Raw genomic sequence first — 19,664 nt, 5'->3', positions numbered from 1 at the left:
TTACTATCTACTATTTTTCTGCCAATGATTTTCTGCTATCATTACTCTAGTTAAATGTGCATTAATGGAACCTGTATTTATTTATTTTTTATTTTTTGTTTCTTTTTAGTCTAAGCCTCCTCGATACATATTTAATCCTTCTGTCAGTAATGGTCTTTAGTGGCAGTTTGCCCTCCTTGCCCTGAGTCAAAATAAACAGTTGTTTTGTCTTAATGTGCTCTTTAGTCTGAGACATATAAACGCATATTTACAAATCAAGACAGTGGCATTTTCTTCCTTTGGACACAGGCATTTTGCATTTACAGGATGTTGTAGTACTATTTTGGGAAGAGAAGTAGCATTTGTCCTAAAAACTACCTCATCTTGAAATACATTAAGATAAGGCTCTTTCACCAAGAGCGCGTGTGACTGTGACACTCTCTACCAATGTAATTGATTCTATAAAGACCACCTTCAAAGTAAGGAACTTCAGAGATATTCCCTTCAAAGGTTCAAATTCCATACGAACATCTAAGACCAGGTTCAAATCCCATGGTGCCAGAGGGTGACGAAATACTTGTCTTATTTTCATTTCAGCCTACATGAACCTTTTCACAAATTCGTCTGTAGCCAATGGCATGTGTAGTAATTTCCCTAAGACAGAAATCTCTACTTTTAAGCGTGTTCTCTGCCAATCCCTTATGTAAACTCAAGAATGTGGTTGATAGAGGAACTACTTGGTGTTGTGTTCCAAAAAGCACACCAGTTACTGAAAATTCTTTAAATTGTATAGTACACCTTGGAAGTAAACTTCTGGTCTTCAGTAGAGTGCAGATCACCCTAATCGGCAAACCTTGATGTCTCAATAGTCTCCATTAAATAGCCATGCCATCGTTTTTCAAGATTACAGGTGCCACATTTTGTGCTTGATGTAGAAGTTTTGACATACAGGGAGATCATGTCTGTGTTACTACAAGCTGAATCGCCTCTGGAAATCATGGTCTGCATGACCAAAAGGATAGTATTGCAGCTACTTTTACTCTTTTAGGAATCTGGAAGTCATGGGAATTGGAAGAAAAACATACCCCAGATTGAACTGCTGTCTTGTTGAGAGAGCATCTATTGCTTTCTCTCCACTATCAGCATACCATTAATAATCTTTTCCTACTTTGTAGTTCTCTGCTGCTGCCATGAGGTCTACTTATCGATACCCCTATTTGTTCACAATTTTCTTAAGCATCATGCAATTGAGAGACTACTCTCATGGGTGCAGTGTATGACGACTGAGAAAATGTGCTGTGATATTGTCTAAGCCGACTATGTGGGCTGCTGATAGATTCTTCAAGATGTTCTCTGCCCACAGTAGCAGTGGTCAGAATGCGCTCCTCATTGGTTGGCTCTTTGTACCACCTTAGTGATTGATGTATGCTACTGCTTCCATGGTTGTCTGAATGAATTCGGACATGACCTCCTGTAATGATTTTCTGCGACTGACAACAGACTTTGCATAACATCTACATTCTTGCTACAATTCCTGGACTATCAGATGACTGTAGTGGGTACTCCATCTGGTCTTGCTATAGTAATGATGATCTTCAAAAGATTTTCCCAAAGTCAGCATGTCTCCCTTTGACCACCGTTGCAGATCTTGTCTTGCCTCTCTTGATAATGGAATCAATTGATGCAGATCTTTGACATCTCTGTTCAGAGCTACAAGAAAGCCGTTTTGCTGGTTCCTCATAATAAATCTTGCCTGAGAATTGATTGATATGACTGCAGCCCTGAACCTTACCACTTTTAGACATAATTCTATAGTGACCCAGGGAGTTTCTGACCGTTGATTTTGAACAAACTTTTGACTTTTTAGTGACAACAATTCCTTTGGAATGGGTTAACATTGTAGATGCCATAGATTTGGTAGAGTAGCCTCATAAAGTCCATAGGAGTCTAGCAAATAAACGAAATTGCTCTTTTCATTTCTTGGACCTCTTCAATAGTCCAGTCATTTTCTCAATATCCTGAAAGCAGGAAATATTGTCCCTCTCCCCTCTGAAAAACCTAACAATATGCAATTGGCCAATTGCATGAGAGCGACTCAAGCGGTTCAGTTGCTGTTCAGACCAGACACCAAAATGGCGAAGAAATGTGATCTAAGTGACTTTGATTATTGGTGCCAGATTGGGTAGCTTGAGTATCTCAGAAACTGCTAATCTCCTGGGATTTTCACAGCAACTTCTACAGTCTACAGAGAACAGTATGCAAAACAAGAAAACACCTAGTGTGCGGCAGTTCTGTTGGCAAAAGTGCTTTGTTAATTAGAGAGGTCAGAGACTACTGTGAGTACAGGCTCCCCAAAGCTGAATATTTGAAGATTGAGAAAATGTTGCCAGGTCTGCTGAAGTGCAATGATTTCTGCTGTGACATGCAGTTAGTAGGGCAAGAACATGAATGCGTAAATCCATTTGGCCTTTTGTCAATGGTGGAGGCGTTGTACTGGTATGGGGAATGTGTTTTTAGCACATATTACATCCTTAATACCAATGGAGCAATGCAACAGCTTATCTGAGTATAGTTGCTGATCTTGTGCATTCCTTTATGGCCCACAGTCTACCCATTTTCTAATGGCTACATCCAGCAGACTAAAGTGGCGTGTCATAAATCGCACTTCATCACAAGTTGGTTCCACAAACATGACAACGAGTTCAGTGTACTGCTATGGCCTCTACAGTCACCAGATCTCAATACAATAGAGCACCTTTGAGATGTGGTGGAACTGGAGATTTGCAGCATGAATGTTCAGACAACAAATCTGCAGCAACTGCGTGATGCTCTCAACATGGACCAGATTCTCTAAGAAATAGTTCTGAATTTATGCCACAAAGGATTCAGTCTGTTCTGCGGGCAGAGGGGGTCCTACCCAGTACTAGAAAAGTGTATTTAAATATAATGTTTACAGTTCCAAAGATAACAATTGTGGGGCTCTATTGCTCAATGTGGGAACTTGAAAATACAATCGTAGTGGATATAGAAGTGTCTGTGTGTGTGTGTGTGTGTGTGTGTGTGTATGCACAATGAATGTTAATGTTTAATGTCAGGGGAGCGCCATTTCTAAATGCACCATAAAATAAGCTAAAGAAGTGTGATTCTGTATGTATAAGTGTGTGTATATTGTGGACCCATTTCATTGGACATACTGTACCTATGTAACATAATCATGCATACATTTATCCGCCTCTTTGCAGAGTGGTACGTTTCTTCATTTGATAATATGGAGAGTAGAAAATTGTATTTATGTTATTACAATAAAATGTATTTATACATGTACAAACAAAGCTTACAGCTTATACCATTTTTGTATCTGCCTTTCCTATTTGTAACATCAAAATTAGTATGATGGGGGGGAAACTGGTATTATGAGCACCATAATGGAGTCTTATTGTTTTTTACCTACTGCTCTTAAGCTCCTCTAGAATAGAGATTGAAATCTGGGTCTTTATTATTTTATGCACATTAGATTCTGCCTAGGTGGCAGAGGCTGGCATATTCATTCAGTCACTGCCAATGATCCTTTTACTGCTTAATAGAGCATTGGTTCATCTATCTATTTTTATTTTTCTCTTTCCTTCTTTTTCTCTTTCTCTTTCCTTCTTTTTCTCTTTCCAGTAACCAGATCCTCCTATATTAGATCAAGTGGCCCGCATCAAAATGGCTTTAAGCCATATTTATGCAGAGTTTTAGTAAGCCACCTATTTACAGCACTTTGAGAATATGCCTGCATTGTTTTCCTTTACGAGATAAACCAACTCACATTTCACTATATCTTTGATTAAATGTAGATGTGAAGTGCTTGTTGAATGTACTCCAGGGTAGTTTAGTCATTTGCACCACAGTTTCTTGACACTTTTCCAAGTTTTATGAAAGCTAGGATTGTTCCTCTGAGGTTGCGGTTTGATATAGTGTGTTTTGGAACTTTTGAAATCCAAGATACATCACCTCCCTGCCATTGTCATACTGATTGAGAAAGTGGACCCATGATAATTCTTTATCAGGTATGACCAAAGTTCACTTCGCTGAAAAGGAAATTGCAAAACTCTGTGAAAGCCTCATACTCTTAGAGTAGTGTTCTCCCCAGAATAGTTTGCCATTAAGAAGCAGCCAGTTGGGGGCAGTGTAATACTTTGCAATAATAAATAAAACTATTGGAGGTTATTACCCACACATGCCAGGACTGGCCAGACTGGTGGTCAGTGGTCTAACACACTGCTAGCTGTAGTGCACACATAGTGACTGTTCTAATAGGAGAAACAATGGTTTATTCGATTGTAATAGGACTCTGTTGGGCTCCAAGAGCCGTCTGGCAAGTAAAAGCAGCCGGATGGAGCACCCGCAAAATAGTTGCTGGAGAAAACTCTGTAGAGTAATAGGCTAGATCAGGGGTGTCCAACCTTTTAGCTTCCCTGGGCCACATTGGCAGATGACGAGTTGGTTTGGGCCGCACATAAGATACACTAACAATAACGATAGCTGATCATCCAAAAAAACATAGAAAACATAGTTAACATAAATATATATGAGAAAAAAAGTGATTTTTATATATATATATATATATATATATATATATATATATATATATATATATATATATATAATTTCCCCCTATACTTACTTACCTTTCAATCGCCCTGTTCAAAAAATCCTTTATAGTTATTATACTATAATCACTTTTTGTATTGTTTCGATGCAATATCATGTAAGCCAGGCATTGTATATCAGGGTGCCCTGACCAGGCCTGCGGTACCTGACATATACACCACTGTGACCCCAAATTGTGACCTGTTTTGATAATTACACCACTATGTTAGTTAAGGGATAACTTATAATGGACCAAAGAGAATATAATATAATGCCCCATTAGTATTACAAGTAGAAGTATGTAGCAGGGAGATAAGGTCCATGATGCTCCAGGACCAGGTGACTTTTATTCACTTGTCAGCGTCCCTTGAAATAATAAAAAAAATCCCCCTTAACTTACCTTTTAATCGGCTTTTTCCCCTGTCCTCTTCTCTTCTTTTCTCCAATTCTGTGCTGCTGATTGTTCTTCTCGCGCGGGTGTCTCCTCTGTGCTGCGCTCCGCAATGGATGTTGGGTGTGATGACATCACGCCCGACATTCACTGCGAGCGCCGCACGGAGGAGGAGACAAGGGAGGGAGCCGGAGTACCAGCTGACGTGACCGCAAGGTAAGTAGTTTCTTTTCTTTTTTTCTTTTTTTTTTGCAGGATTTTTTTTTTTCCATTAAGAGCGCTGCCCCCTTGCCACAACCAAAACTCCTTCTGGGCCACATTTACAGGCGTGCTGGGCTGCATGTGGCCCGCGGGCAGCGGGTTGGACAACCCTGGGCTAGATGTTTCTTCCCCTTTGTTTTGGGCTGTGCTTACCAGTCTGATGCTTAAAGTTGCATTTCCACATAGTAAAAAGTGGTAGTGCAGGAGCCCTGTCCTGTTCCTCTTAAGTAATGCCTGCTCTATTCCTTTTTACAGTCCAGCCATAAATCAGAAGAGTTTCACTGGGTGCACCAATAATAAGCTGCAATCACAAGACGGGGGCTTGTGATTGGCCATCCCGCTCACATCATATCTCTTTCAATTGTTATTAAATGGTGATTAACTTAATTGATTTGCTGGATTATTATTACAGAATTTGGAGAACCCTGGGAAAATGGCTGCATCTAGCAGGTTTTGGTTAGGAGGGAGGAGGTAATACAACCTTAAAGCACATGCAGCTACTCGCTGGCATTGATTGACAGTATTAAAAGCTTGTTAACTGGCATGGCCACTAGGTATTTGTTTCTGAAATGTCATCATTACATTTGTATGTTGGATAGTGTTTTATTTAAAACTGGTTTTACAGGCCTTGTCTCAAAATTTGCTTTATTATAAACAAGACCGTTAAGTCTAGGAAACAGTCCGATTAACTTCATTGTTGTGCTATCCGTTTTGATTTTCCTCCTCGGTTATATACCTTCCTGAGAGGAAATGGAGCGTATGGATTCAAAGCATTTAATTTTGCATGGAATCTACATAGGTTATTGTGGAAGAGAGAAGGCAAAGAGGGACATAGCCATAAACTGTCTCTCTTCACAATATGGGGACAAGTGATGACACTAAACATGAGGGGGTGTATTTTAGTAAGCTTTGGGGTCTTTTTAAAGTGGATCTCTTGCCAGCAATCAGTGGAGGCTTCCATTTTGTGGACTGAAGTAATAATGATGTAGCCTATCAGTTCACTAGGAAGCAGTCTCTCATGAAAATGTCAGCCCTCGGGAATGTTGGTGGAACCTAACTGTACACTAGTTCAGTCCATCCCCAAATTGATGCATCTATTGTGAGTAGGTCTCTAAATTGATTGTTCAGTTTATTGACCTTGTAATTTGCAGAATAAGCCCTTAATTTTGTGCCAGATGAGTTTACTGGAAATGTAAAGAGAACACCTTTTAGACGAACACGGAAAAGGACAAAAAAAGTAGTTTAATTGTTAAGTAATATGTTAGTGATAACAAGATGCTCCTAACTTCTCGTAATACAGCAACACTTTCATTCTACATAATATGTATTTAACTTGATGATGCCACCATCAGTTCAGTCGCACACGAACTGTCAAATTTTGGGTGGTCAGCTCTGTCTATTGTACAATGTTTGGGCTCATGTCGGATTAAAATCTAAACCAATTAAATGTATGGGATGATGATTCCAAAACTGAAATGCAGGTGGATATGCGTTGTGATCTGGGTGTTCAGCATGGCAGCTGTACTACCAAATTAGTCAAATAAAGAATAGATAGGTTGCGCTCTACTCTTCTATAGAGCAAGAGCAGCTCCACTAAACAGGGATATCCGTTCCCTAATACAGATAATAAAGCTATATAGTGAGCGCTCAATTGTCCCTATTGAGATTAGATGTTTTGCTAGAAGGAAATAGTGAGTGCTCTGTTTGTTTATTGGAAATGGATGATTGGTAAATTGATCTAAAGGATAATGTAAAGAGGAATATAAGTGGATATGTAGTCAATTAATGGATTAATTGATAATCATCAAAAAAGTAAAATTCCATGCATTTAATGAATTAAAACAATAAAATGTGCATAACAAAATAACAGCTGCAGAGAAATAAAACAATGCAATAAGTGACAAATGTGTCACTGACCAGATAAATGACCAAATAACAAAGCAGGTAAATATAAGTCCAAAAAATGCTGAAATGAAGTTGCCCGGGAAACCTCAGTAATAAGAGCGAAAGTGGTTGGTGGGTCCGATATGATATAGTCTATGACCAACCTTGATATCCTGAGTGTCCACAGCAGGATAGGAGAGTCCAGCAATGTCCTAATTGGTGTTTCCTGATAGACAATGTAACCTAGGTGTCCGTTTGTCGGCAGCAGCGATTTGGGCGTTAAGGGCAGTAATCCACAAGAATAGTGTTTGTGGGGAGATCGAGAGGTAGACGGCGTGCGTTCCACAGTGGAACGCATGGCCTTTCGGGTGTGACATCACGAAAAGGGTGTGGCCCAACGCATTTCATTCGCTGAGCGAATTTCCTCGGGAGCATGATTGTCTGTGGAATACGCTCTTATATAATTGTCATCGTCAATTACACAGGAATGTTAATTGTGAGGGTTCTGGCACTTGATATTTGAAAAAACATTCATTGGTTTATATTGCTTGAGTCAATATGGATCATAAATGTAGAGTCAATGATCGATTTGATGTAGATGAATGGATACAAATACAAAGAGGAGTGTATATAACAGTAAAAAGTACATCATACCTATGCAATAAGTAATATAAATATATTGGATAAATGGATCACAAAACAATCAGCCATGATGCAACTCTTGATTATAAAAACATATATCTGTGACAGATAAATTATTGAGATGTTATACATAAATAACAATACAACCAGCCAAGATTTGGCTTTAAATTGTGAATACATAATCTATGCCAAATAAGATGTTCAAATATCTTTCAGAGGAAAAAAAAGGAGGGTGGGGGGTTTGTATAATATAATTAATGATTATGTATATTTATCAGAAATAAGGGGAGTTCATTTGTCATAATCGGAACATCGAAAGGAGACTAGTCAACCAGTCCATTCCTCACCAATACACCCCAATCGGGATAGTTATTCTCAGACATATTTTTCTACTAAACCAGATACTCCTATGTGGCCTCCCATCTCGGTACTAATCTGGCAGCACTCTGCTTGGCTTCCAAGATCGGCAGAGGTTGGCATGACCAGGGTGTTATGGTAGTAGTGGACATGGAGATATCGCCTAAGGGGGATTGGTGTATCATAGACTCAGTGGTGACAGTCACCTATCAGGTGCATAAGTATAGGCAAAAATTCTCTAGTGAGTGGAAAAACTTGGGGCCAGTGTTCATGGTCCTATCATACTGAAAGATCAAAATCCGGATTCAAACCTCGCGGTGTAAGAGTATTAAGGAGGAAAATCATCCTGGATTCCTCTCTATTGATCATTTTAATGTTATTACCTCCTCCAATTGATCTGTACAAGTTTAATGCCGACAAAGCTTAGACCCTTAAGGTCACAATTATGTTCAAGTTTGAAGTGGTGAGAGAGATGGTGTTTCTCAAAGCCATTTTCAATGTTTCTGATGTGTTCGCCTATCCTGGTTTTTAATGGTCTAATTGTTCGACCCACATATTGCTTGGAGCACGGACATTGTAGTAAGTATATCATGTTCTTGGTATCACATGTGATAAAATCCTTGATGAGAAAACTAGTCTTATTGTATGTAGAATGAAATTTTGAAGTGGTATTAGTAGACCTATACTTTAAAAGCTTACCGTTACTGCATCTTCCACAATGGTAGAAGCCAGGGTCATGACTCATGGTGCTCAGCCAGTCGTTTCTAGGAATATTGTTTCTGGTGTGGTTCTTTTAAATCGGGAGCTTTCCTGAACACAACCTTTGGGTATTTTGGGAGTAGTGGTCCTACTATATCATCTTTCTGTAAGATATGCCAGTGTTTTTTGATTATATGTTTCAGCTGTTGTGCTCCACTTGAGTAGTCTGATATAAAATATATCTGATCTTTGTTTTTGGCTGTTATGGTGGAAGTATTGGAGGTGTCTTTAAACCTGTATTGTAATTTGCTGTGTTCTGTATGTTTCACTTGATCAAATGCTTCAAGGACTGGGTGAGTATCGTACTTTTTGTCCTGAAATTCTGATATCATTTGTGTACCTTGTTCTATATAATCCTTCAAATGTGTGCAGTTGCGTCGAACTCTCGTAAATTAACTAAAAAGAATACTTTTTAACCACTGAGGATGGTGGTGGCTATCAGACAGAATATAACTATTCACATCAACCGACTTTTTATAAGTTTTGGTGGCAAGTGTATGATCCAGAACAAAAATTTCTAAATCTAGAAACTCTACAGACACCTGGCTGTACTTCGCTGTGAATTGTAGTCCATAATTGTTCATATTTAGATGAGATAGAAATTGAAGTAAGGAGGTTTCAGGACCATCCCAGATGATGAAGACATCATCTATAAATCTTTTCCAGAGCACCAGATTTGCCGCCCAGCTATTATTAGACCTAATTGTTTGGTTTTCCCAGAAACTCATATATAGATTTGCATAGCTGGGGGCGAATCTGGTGCCCATGGCTGTACCTTGAAGTTGTAAATAGAATTCATCATCAAATCAGAAATAATTATGCTTAAGGGTGAATTCTATATTTGTGAGGATGAATTCTATCTGTCAGCTATTTAAGTTAGGGTCCTGATCAAGGAAATATTTTGTGCTTATGATACCTAGTTCGTGCTTTATGACTGTATATAGGGAGGTCACATCACATGTGACCAACCAATAATTGTTGTGCCATGCTGTGTCTTCTAGTATCTGTAAGATATGTGTAGTGTCCTTGAGGTTTGCTTTTTGTTGTTTTACATTCACCAAATTAGTGAATGTGTGTGGCTAAATTGACCTCTGGTATTGGTGATTGGCAGTTGTGTCCTACAACCTTGATCACTTCTTGTTAGTTATTTTAAGGCACCAGTATCCCTAGCTCCAGTTTGTGTGCTATGTTGAACAATTGACGCAGTGATGGATGGAGCACATCCATTGTTTAATCAACACACTTTGATCACTATTCCTAGCCCTCCCAGAAGAGTCTGTTAAATCTGTCTTGTCCTTTTCTGTTTTCCGGATTTTTTTTGTGTAGTGGCTCTTTTAGGGATGTATAACAAGGCTGGATTCCTCCCCTACTCCAGCTGTGTCTTCCATAATCACTATATTTTGAAGACATGTACAGTTTTAGCTTGCCTTTCATTCTTTATGTAGACTACAATAGATCTTTAATAGCTGAACTTCTTTCTAGAAATAAGTGAATATGAACAACAGCTAAGCGCTGCTTTCTAACACTGTAGTAAATGATGCCAGCAACCTTTTGGGAGTTTTGTAAGCTCTGAGGAAGCACACTAGCAATGGACCGATTCTATGTAAACCATTTTTATAAATTTGCAAGTTCTGGCTAAGCAGAATCATTAGTAGAAAAACAAGTATACCATATAACTAATGTTACAGGAAGTAACACTGAACTCAATTACCATAAGCAATTAGTAGCTTAGGAAGTACCACATAACTGAAATGATATCCCAACTAAATGGATGAAGGCTATGAACTTATTTTGAGCAATCCATAACATGTATTAAGGCTAATAAAAAAGCACACTATAATTTATATATTAAATGTTATACATGCAATAAATGTTATATAGATACACAAACTATATTCTATATCTGTGTGTATATCACAGTTAATACATATGAGGACTTGCTTTACAGGAGCGACATAATAACATTGTCAAAAATATAAGGATGTATTTTACATGTCCATGTCACCTGTATATTATCTATCCAGGTATGGGATCTGTTATCTAGAATATTTGGAAGTTGGGGTTTTCCTTTATAATAAGATTATATTTTGAAGCATCATGCCTTTAATCTACTAACCCATCAAAAATGACTTGTGCCTTTCCGTACACTGCTTCTGGCATTCCCCTTTTTAAACGTTGTGGTAGTGCTCCTCAGTGACTGTACAAGACTAGTGGGGTCATGTCTGTGTATATATGACATCACCAAGCATTATTATTTAGTTCGTTTTTTTAATCTTTCTTGTTTTTGGAAGTTTCTGGGTTACAGATTTTCAGGCAAGAAATCTTTTTCTCTGTCTCTCTCTCATATGCCACACCACCATTTCTCCTTCACTTACAATTTTTATACCTGTGAAAATATATTTGTAACATCATTTTCCAAAGTGAAGCTTCTTGTGAAGATTATTCTATATAAAAAAAAAACCTGTGCATAACTGAGCTAAGTAATATGTCTCCATATATGTTGTCTCTAGTTCTCTATGGTTGAAATTATTTCAGGGTTCTAGCATTACCCTTCAATGGATGCCAAGCACTGACACATGGGGTGCCAAAACATTTGCACATGCCACATTCACTTTTTTTTTTGTTTCAATTTTTCAATTTCATAAATTCAGCAAATAAATAGTAATTGTATATTAAAATGTGCAGAAATATGTCATATTGAAGTTTCTATTCTAGGTAGGGATACGTTTATACTTAGATATTCAGTGAAGTACACAATTTGACCTGGGGTGCCAAAACATTTGAGTACAACTGTATATCATTACACAAAAACTTGTGCATGCCCTAAAATCCTGATCGATCTGTAGTCCTCTGGGATAATACATAGACAAGCCTGTAAGAGACAGCTGATATTGTACTACCAACTTGAGAAATTCAGAAACCAAAGCTTGTATGGTTGGCTTGCCCGTTTCGTAGACCAGAGAGATACCTGCACACTGATGATTGATGGACTTGAACAAAGGGTTTTTGTCAATACTGTTACAGAAAGTATATCGAATGTTTTATCATTTTAGTATCTGGTGTGCACAGTGGTAATGATAGACATAACTAAAATACTTTTATATTGTAACTGTCATTTTACTAGTTAGTGATGGGAAAATGTTTAGCAAATGTTGTTTTTCTCTTTTTTTGTTTTGTCACTGTATTCAAACCGACTTAATCTGCCCATACACATCTAAATTTGGCTATTTTTTATGAAGTTGGTCCTAAGCATAAAATGTTCAGATCTGCCTGATCAAGATTCATTTAGATCAGATATAATGAAAAATAAGCCCAATGACCATGTTGACGTGTGACCACCAAATAACCAAATCTGCACAAAACCAGTTTTGCCATCTATATTTCTCAATGTGACATGTACCATAGGATAGCAGGAGATATTGTATCATTTCCAAAGTGTTGTAATGCACGATAGTCTTTGATAAATTTTTCTTCTGTCCTTGCAGAACCGGATGGAAGAAAGCAAAGCACTATTTAGGACGATTATCACATATCCCTGGTTTCAGAATTCTTCAGTCATTCTCTTTCTAAATAAGAAAGATCTTCTGGAGGAGAAAATTATGTACTCCCATCTAGTTGATTATTTTCCGGAATATGATGGTGAGTAATTGTTCACATTTTTGTCACATTTTCCATTGCCCACTTACAGAACCAGTAACTATATTCACCTATATTAACTACATCTCTCTATTATTATGTATTTATGTCCTAAAAGTGGTACCCAGGTATGTCTTATACCGATGGTGGCTGCGCACTCCCACTGCCATTAATTCATACAAACATATTCACATTGAAGTGCTATTAGCCAAGGGAAATTCTGTGATGTCACCATGTGACATCAGAGATTGCTCTAGTGAATGGTTGTTCAGGAGAGAAGCCGTCATGGAGAAGTGATGTCCGGTCTCCTATGTCAAGCAGTACAGTTTCCTGTAATCTGTTAATGCTGTCAATAAAGAGACCTATATTATCTGTCTCTTCAGCAATATTGTCCGTTTAAATTACCAAGTAAATTGAAAAGTATTCATTTGCTTGGGTACACTAAGAAATATGTGTTTCTTGAGTAAATGTAACTTAAAAATATCAAAATAAGTCTGCTCATCTATCCCCTAAAGCAGAGGTGCATAAACCTTTTTAGCCCAAGTCAAAATTGTAGATAAGTTTCCAGATATCCTATGGCTCTTAATTTCCATGTATACGAGCAGGAAAAAATAGAACGCCAAATAGAACCAGGTACAAGCAGTATCCGTGCTATTTTGGGTTGATCTGCTTGTTATAGCGTTCAGTTGACTTACTGGATGTACTGTAATTTACCACTGCCTTCATACATTTGTAACTAATTTACATTTGATATAGTTATATTGTAGTTATAGTCTCAGGGAGGCAGGGAATAGCGGATCTAAAGTGCAGACATCTCTAACTGCTGTCCACAGGTAACCTTGTAAATAGATGCACCCCCCAAATATACCACAGCTATGTCCACTGAAATCTGGGGAACTATTTTGGACCTACTATTGCATTTCCAACTAAATTGAAAATATATATGTAGAGAAGGGATGGGACAACGAGTCCTTTATCCTTCATCTTCACCAGTCATCTACAGACAGGAATAAGAAGGCAGCTCTGGCTACATCACTAGCAGCCAAGTGTAGTGTCTAGGCGCCTCCTGAGAATACCTTGTGCATATACAAATATCAGGAGCAATTGTTGTTCTATGATGTAGTGTACATATACGGCAGAACAACAGGGGAGCCATATACATGTGATCAGACTTAATAATTATTAGCTCTGGGTTCCATCCTTAGAAAGGGCATTGATCAACTACATTTGATTGGACAAACATCCTACAATGTAGTATTTTGCATTTCTGGTAGGTTAGGGTTTTCTTACTTTTTACTTTGTCATAATTTTGGTCAACTGGTTTATATGCTTGAAACCAAGCAGACCTTTGCCTTTCTGTGAGTTTAAATCAAATCTGAACTATGGTGCTTTTGGTATTACTGCACTTATTTGGACACTGCAAAACTTTTTATGTTTACGCTCTCGTATTAATTAAAATGTTGGCAATGTTTCTCTAAGGTAGTCATGTTGTCTAAAGTATTGTGTGCTCCTGTAAAATCTATGGTTAATTCAAAATAGTTAATGTATTTCATACAGTGGCCAGAAAAACACAGCAAAAATTGTCCATCTTGTGTACCTACTTCCTGGGGACTCCTCATGTTCCCCAGACCAACAGCTCCATGGCTTCAGTTTGTTTACGCTGCGGGTGCACTTGATACTTTTTATTACACCCCAGTGAGTACATTGAAGGATAGCATTTGGGGTCACAGTTATATCTATGGGCTGTGCTTCTCTGTTTTCACCTGTAGATTATTGGCTGGCTCTCCTGTTTGGAAGCTGCACTCTGCACGATTCAGTCTATGCGTTGAAGGTTTTTATTTTATTTGAACAGATAATCACCAGTGGTGATATCCTGTGTTCCACCCCTCATATCTGTCAGTACTGTATATTAGTTCATACTCCCACAGTATACTGGCCAGTACCTAAGACCACATTATTTGAAAGCACAGATGAAAATTGATAAAGGCACTTGGCCTCACTTGTATTTTAAGGGTGCTAACCGCACATTAATATAAATGCACTATAATAGATTTAAAAACACATGTCCTGGTCAGTGTAAACCTGTATATATAGATCACATTATTTGAATTCATGGCTTTTGTTTGCTTCAGGTGTTTGTGTGTGAACTTTATTGTTTTATTTAATTGCCAAGAGTGATCCTGCAAATGTGCATCTCAGCCAGCATATTATTATTATTATTATTATTATCTTTAATTTATAAGGTGCCACAAAGGGTCTGCAGCGCCGTATATGACATATACAGAAAACAGTGACCCATGACACAACATGATACATAAAGAACAAAAATATATACACACACACACACACACACACACACACACACACACACACACACACACACACACACACACACACACACACACACACACACACACACACACACACACACACACACACACACCATGGTAATGCAAATGTGAAGCATACAACATGGGGGCCTAAAATGGGTCTTATTAAAAGTATAAGACGAGGCCCGATCGCCATCCGCTCAGAGCTCAGTAGAAATGGTTTATCAATTATAGTAATGTATTGATTGAGTTGTCGATTTGAGCTTATTACTTTTGAGCAGTCTAATATTTTCACATTTTTGTTTTGTCTTCCTACTATGAAAAGGACCCCAGCGAGATGCACAAGCAGCAAGAGAATTTATCTTAAAGATGTTCGTAGATCTGAATCCAGACAGTGACAAAATAATCTATTCTCATTTCACCTGCGCCACAGATACAGAGAACATTCGCTTCGTCTTTGCTGCTGTCAAGGACACTATCTTACAGCTGAACCTGAAGGAATACAACCTGGTCTAACTGTGCCTGCTAGTTTTCCCAATCCCCCTTTGGGTCATTGAAGAAATACAAGAAGGACTGTATTATCTATAAGAGAGGAAAAGAAACAATTTGCATAATACTAATTTATTGCCGTCCTGAACTCTGTGAATGTCCGCAGGGTTTGTAGTAATTATTATTATGATTTTATTTAAACTATGTAGAGTAAAAACAAATAGCTGCAGTAACGGTGCAGCAGCATTTTCTAGGCGAAGAACGACTTATGTTTTGAATTGTAAGTCGCGCACTCATAAGGGCCGGTTTCATTTGTACTGCTTTTTCATTTTTAAGGAGAGAGCAGGATGCTTTGAATTCTGCATGATGCTCTCAGGCTCCTTCTGTAGGGTATTTTAAGCTTTTCAAGATAATAATCTCTTAAGGTTTCCCATACAATAATCCCTTTCTGAGCCGCTTACACTAGTAAAAAAAAAAAATTAGGCGTAACTTTTGTGGTTTGTTATTTTCTTTTTTAAATTTAAGTCGTCATCTTTGCTAATTTATATACTTTTTCGAAGGATAACAAAAAAAAAGTATTGAAACTGTGATTTTTAAATTATTGACATGTATAAAGTAGATTTGGTTTTTGGTACTGTCTTTTGTCACTTTGAGGTAAGACTTAAAGAACTCATCAAGCAATAGGTACATGAGTTCAATCCTTAGCCATCCACATATTAAGATGACCGACAAAATGGCAGATAGATGATCGAAATGTCTATGTAAAATGACCAAGACTCGCGCAAAAAGGAATAGAGGAAACGGTTGGTTATTTAGCGTGCCATTTTTATTTTGTAAGGGAAGGGGGGGATTAGAACTTGGTGATATTTTCTGTTTTACTTGCACATCCAAAATGTCGGGAACACTAAACACTTTCCCCCCGCTTAGTGCATTGTGTTCAACTATACAGATTTTTTTTTCATTACATTTTTAAGGTGGTATTATAGAGCTGACTAAATAATTTGTGCAAAACCAATATCCAGTTGCCAAGTCTGGCTCTTTTTTTTTTTTTTTTGTACTGTACATAGACAATTAAAATGCCAAAACTGACTGATTAGGTTCCAACGTCATCTGATGCCTGCCAAATAAGCCATCTCACTTCGTACAGTAGGTATTTTATTTCTAGTGTTCCATTCTATTTGCCAAACAAGCAGTGCATGTATTTACCTGTGCAGGTAGCCTTGTATTTAAAGATGTTGTCTTGTGCCCTATATATGTGGAGGGAAGGTGCCATACAGATTTATTTTTTATTAAGCTCCAAATGTGAGCAGAGACGAACCTGCAACACCGTTTAAGTGCACTCATTCCTTTCTGTTTATTAGAACAGTTAAACATACAGAACACATGTTAACCAGGGACCTTCTTTTAAATCATGTAAGAGCTGCTATTGTGCATTTTCTGTAAGAGAGAATATAAAAAAGTCAAAGTATTAGTTCCTTAATAATTATTAATTGCACCGGAAAAAAACATATATTTTTTTTTTATTATATTCTTTTGCACAGCTTTGCGGTTTTTAGTAATATTTTTCTTTGCAATTACCAATTAGTGGAATTTTTGCAATCTGTCCAGTTGTCTAAGGGGGGATGCTAAACTGTGCCATTTGTTTTACTGCTATGCAGCATGAGGGTTGGTGGGAGAGGGTCCTGACTGCTGATGCCACTGCCTCAGGGATACAGGGGGTGGGGGAGAATGAAGTGAACACCCATCTAATGTTTACATTTAACCACTTCAGTCCTGACATATCTGTGTATGCTGGGCGCTGTAAGTATTAAATGTCTCATCCATGCTCTTCTACCAACAACAACGAAAAATCCCTTGTCCAAGTTTTTTTTTTTTTTTATTAAACTTTGCTCCCTCAAAATACACATGTAATTTAACACGTATAGTAAAATAAAAATACTGTTTGTAGGTATTGTGCAATTATAAATGCTATAATCATTGTACATAGATATAAAGATATAGATATATATATATATCTATATATCTATCAGCATCCATATTGGCTTTGTAATCATTAGTTTTTGGCAAACTGAATGTGCTGTATTGATAAATATGTATCTATGTAATTGTATTGTATGTCTTATAGCATATTCACATTTCGAATATTGTTACTTATGGTTTTTTTGGTTTTTTTTTGTTTTTAAAGGAGAATGTACATTTTATTAGTTTATTACTGGTCAGGTTTTTTTCTTTCCTTCCATATAAATATTGAATATAAACAACCGTCATCTAAACTATTTCTGAAAAGAGGTACATTTACAATGGATGTCTAAAAAGAAAAAAAAAATGGAAAAAAAAAAAAGTGTTTATTGCTAACTCTGAAAAGATTTCATTTTGAAGACTCCATTAATGTGCATAATGTTGACTGATTAGAGCTTAAGATTTCTGTGTCATACAGTAATGGTAACTGTTTAGCCTATCAGCGTACGATGGGCTTAAAACTGTTGGATACATTTTGGATACATCTTTGCAGTCCTTGGAGGTTGAGAAAGTTGTCACAATCCACAGAGAGGCCTGGACAATTATGACTCTGGCTTTTGGAGGGATAAAATAAACATTAAGGAAACAGTTAACTATGTATATTTTAATCCAAACATTTTTATGGTCCTAATTGCACACTTATTGCTTTTGCAAAAAGTATTTCATTGCATAAGAAGCCTAAGTATATCACATACGTACAGTATATTATACAAGGTGTTAGCACACTTCTAATGTATATATTTGTCACCAATGTTGAATTTCTAGTCAGTGAAAATATAAATATATATTTGTTTTTGTTTTATTTTAATGATGCTGTGATCGAAATGAAAATTGACACTGAAGCTTCACAAGATTTAGTATGTAGTATTTTTTTCAGGGTGGGGGATCTTCTACGTATAGGATCTTATTTCTGTGTACAAACTTATTTACAGTAATCCTTTCACTATAGGATGGCGACAGTATCCCATCCCATAGGGAGTATCCACAATGAAAACGCCGAACCCTTTAGAAAACAGAGGCAAGAGCAGACTCTGAGGCTACAAGATGGCTTCTTGTGTTCATGTTATTTTATTCAGAATCCTGACTGCTTAAGCCATTGCAAATAACGCAGACTGATTTCTGTGGATGTTCTCATGGTTATGATGCTTTCCAAAAAATGAACAAATTTATACCACACCAATGCAATTATTATTATTTTTTTAAATATATACAAATCCCCCTCGCCCAATGTATTTTTCTTGTTAATATTTCAGAAACCCACACTTACACCTAAAATGAATGCACAGCCGTTCCCATTTAGAATGTATCCACATTTCCAGATCTAACTGTAATGCCTTACAGCGCTCCGGATCAGACATTTGTGCCTCAAACCTAAAGCTGTAGGCAAAAAAAATATTTATATATTTTTTGTTTATTCCTTAAATATTTGCCAAAATTGAGTGCTTTCATTGAATGTCCTGCATGGGAACCTAAACCATAGCTAGCACAAGGAAACTGTAATATGTGTGCTTTTGAAATAAATTACCTTAAACTTGACTTTTTTTTTTTTTTATTAAATCATTTTATAACCAACTAACTGCTAATGCGCTGTACTGCAGTGGTGAGGGCAGATTACTTTACATGTTTTAAGTGCAGGCTATCTTAATGTGCTGATGTTCAAACTGTAATTCTTTGAAGTAATTCTGACACACCTCTGCTGAGGAGGAAAATATATGTGTGGGGGGAGGGGCACATTTTAATGCATTGCTGGACCTTACAGCACTTTAGTGAGTGATGTATATTTGTTTCTCTAAATGTGCAAGTAAGATTTTTTATTTTATTTATTTTTTTGGGTGCAGGAGCTTGAGTTGTTATGAGTCAAAGTGAAGAAATATGGGACACAAGGGCTGCAGGACGTGGCTTTACTCACTTTTTACAACCTGCCTTGGTAGTGTACACAACTATAGCTCTTCCTTCCCTTCTGGTATTGCATCACTATTGGCAAACATCTTTCCACTCCTAATGAAAACTAACTCAATGGTTCGAATTGTGTGCTGTTTTTGACTTTAAAAACATGTGTATCCAGCCCTGCTTTCTATTAATTCTATGGATTTAATTTCAAAAGTATGTTTATAATAATACATCCAACCAAAGATCCACAAATTGTGCTTCTGGGTGTATATATGTATATGTAAATTCAATGGCACATACACACTGGGGTGTGTGTGTACTCCTTGGTTATGCTATGCTATTGATATGTTATTCTGGGATGTCATCATTTTGCCACAATATATACTATACAGAAG

The 19,664-nt window shown here is 37.3% G+C and overlaps 1 protein-coding gene across 1 annotated transcript in view; it reads left to right on the top strand.

Moving 5' to 3' along the window:
* The window catches only part of LOC142155399 (guanine nucleotide-binding protein G(q) subunit alpha), a 102,618-nt gene extending 83,703 nt beyond the window's left edge, over positions 1-18,915 (top strand). The window contains exons 6-7 of the mRNA XM_075211023.1: positions 12,391-12,544; positions 15,197-18,915. Coding sequence (XP_075067124.1) covers positions 12,391-12,544; positions 15,197-15,387 — 345 coding nt within the window. The 3' untranslated portion in view covers positions 15,388-18,915. The remainder of the gene's footprint in view (positions 1-12,390; positions 12,545-15,196) is intronic.
* The last annotated feature ends 749 nt before the right edge of the window (positions 18,916-19,664 follow it).

Source organism: Mixophyes fleayi, chromosome 1, assembly GCF_038048845.1.
Source record: "Mixophyes fleayi isolate aMixFle1 chromosome 1, aMixFle1.hap1, whole genome shotgun sequence".
NCBI classification, from domain to species: Eukaryota; Metazoa; Chordata; class Amphibia; order Anura; family Limnodynastidae; genus Mixophyes; species Mixophyes fleayi.
This window is presented reverse-complemented; position numbering and strand designations above follow the sequence as displayed.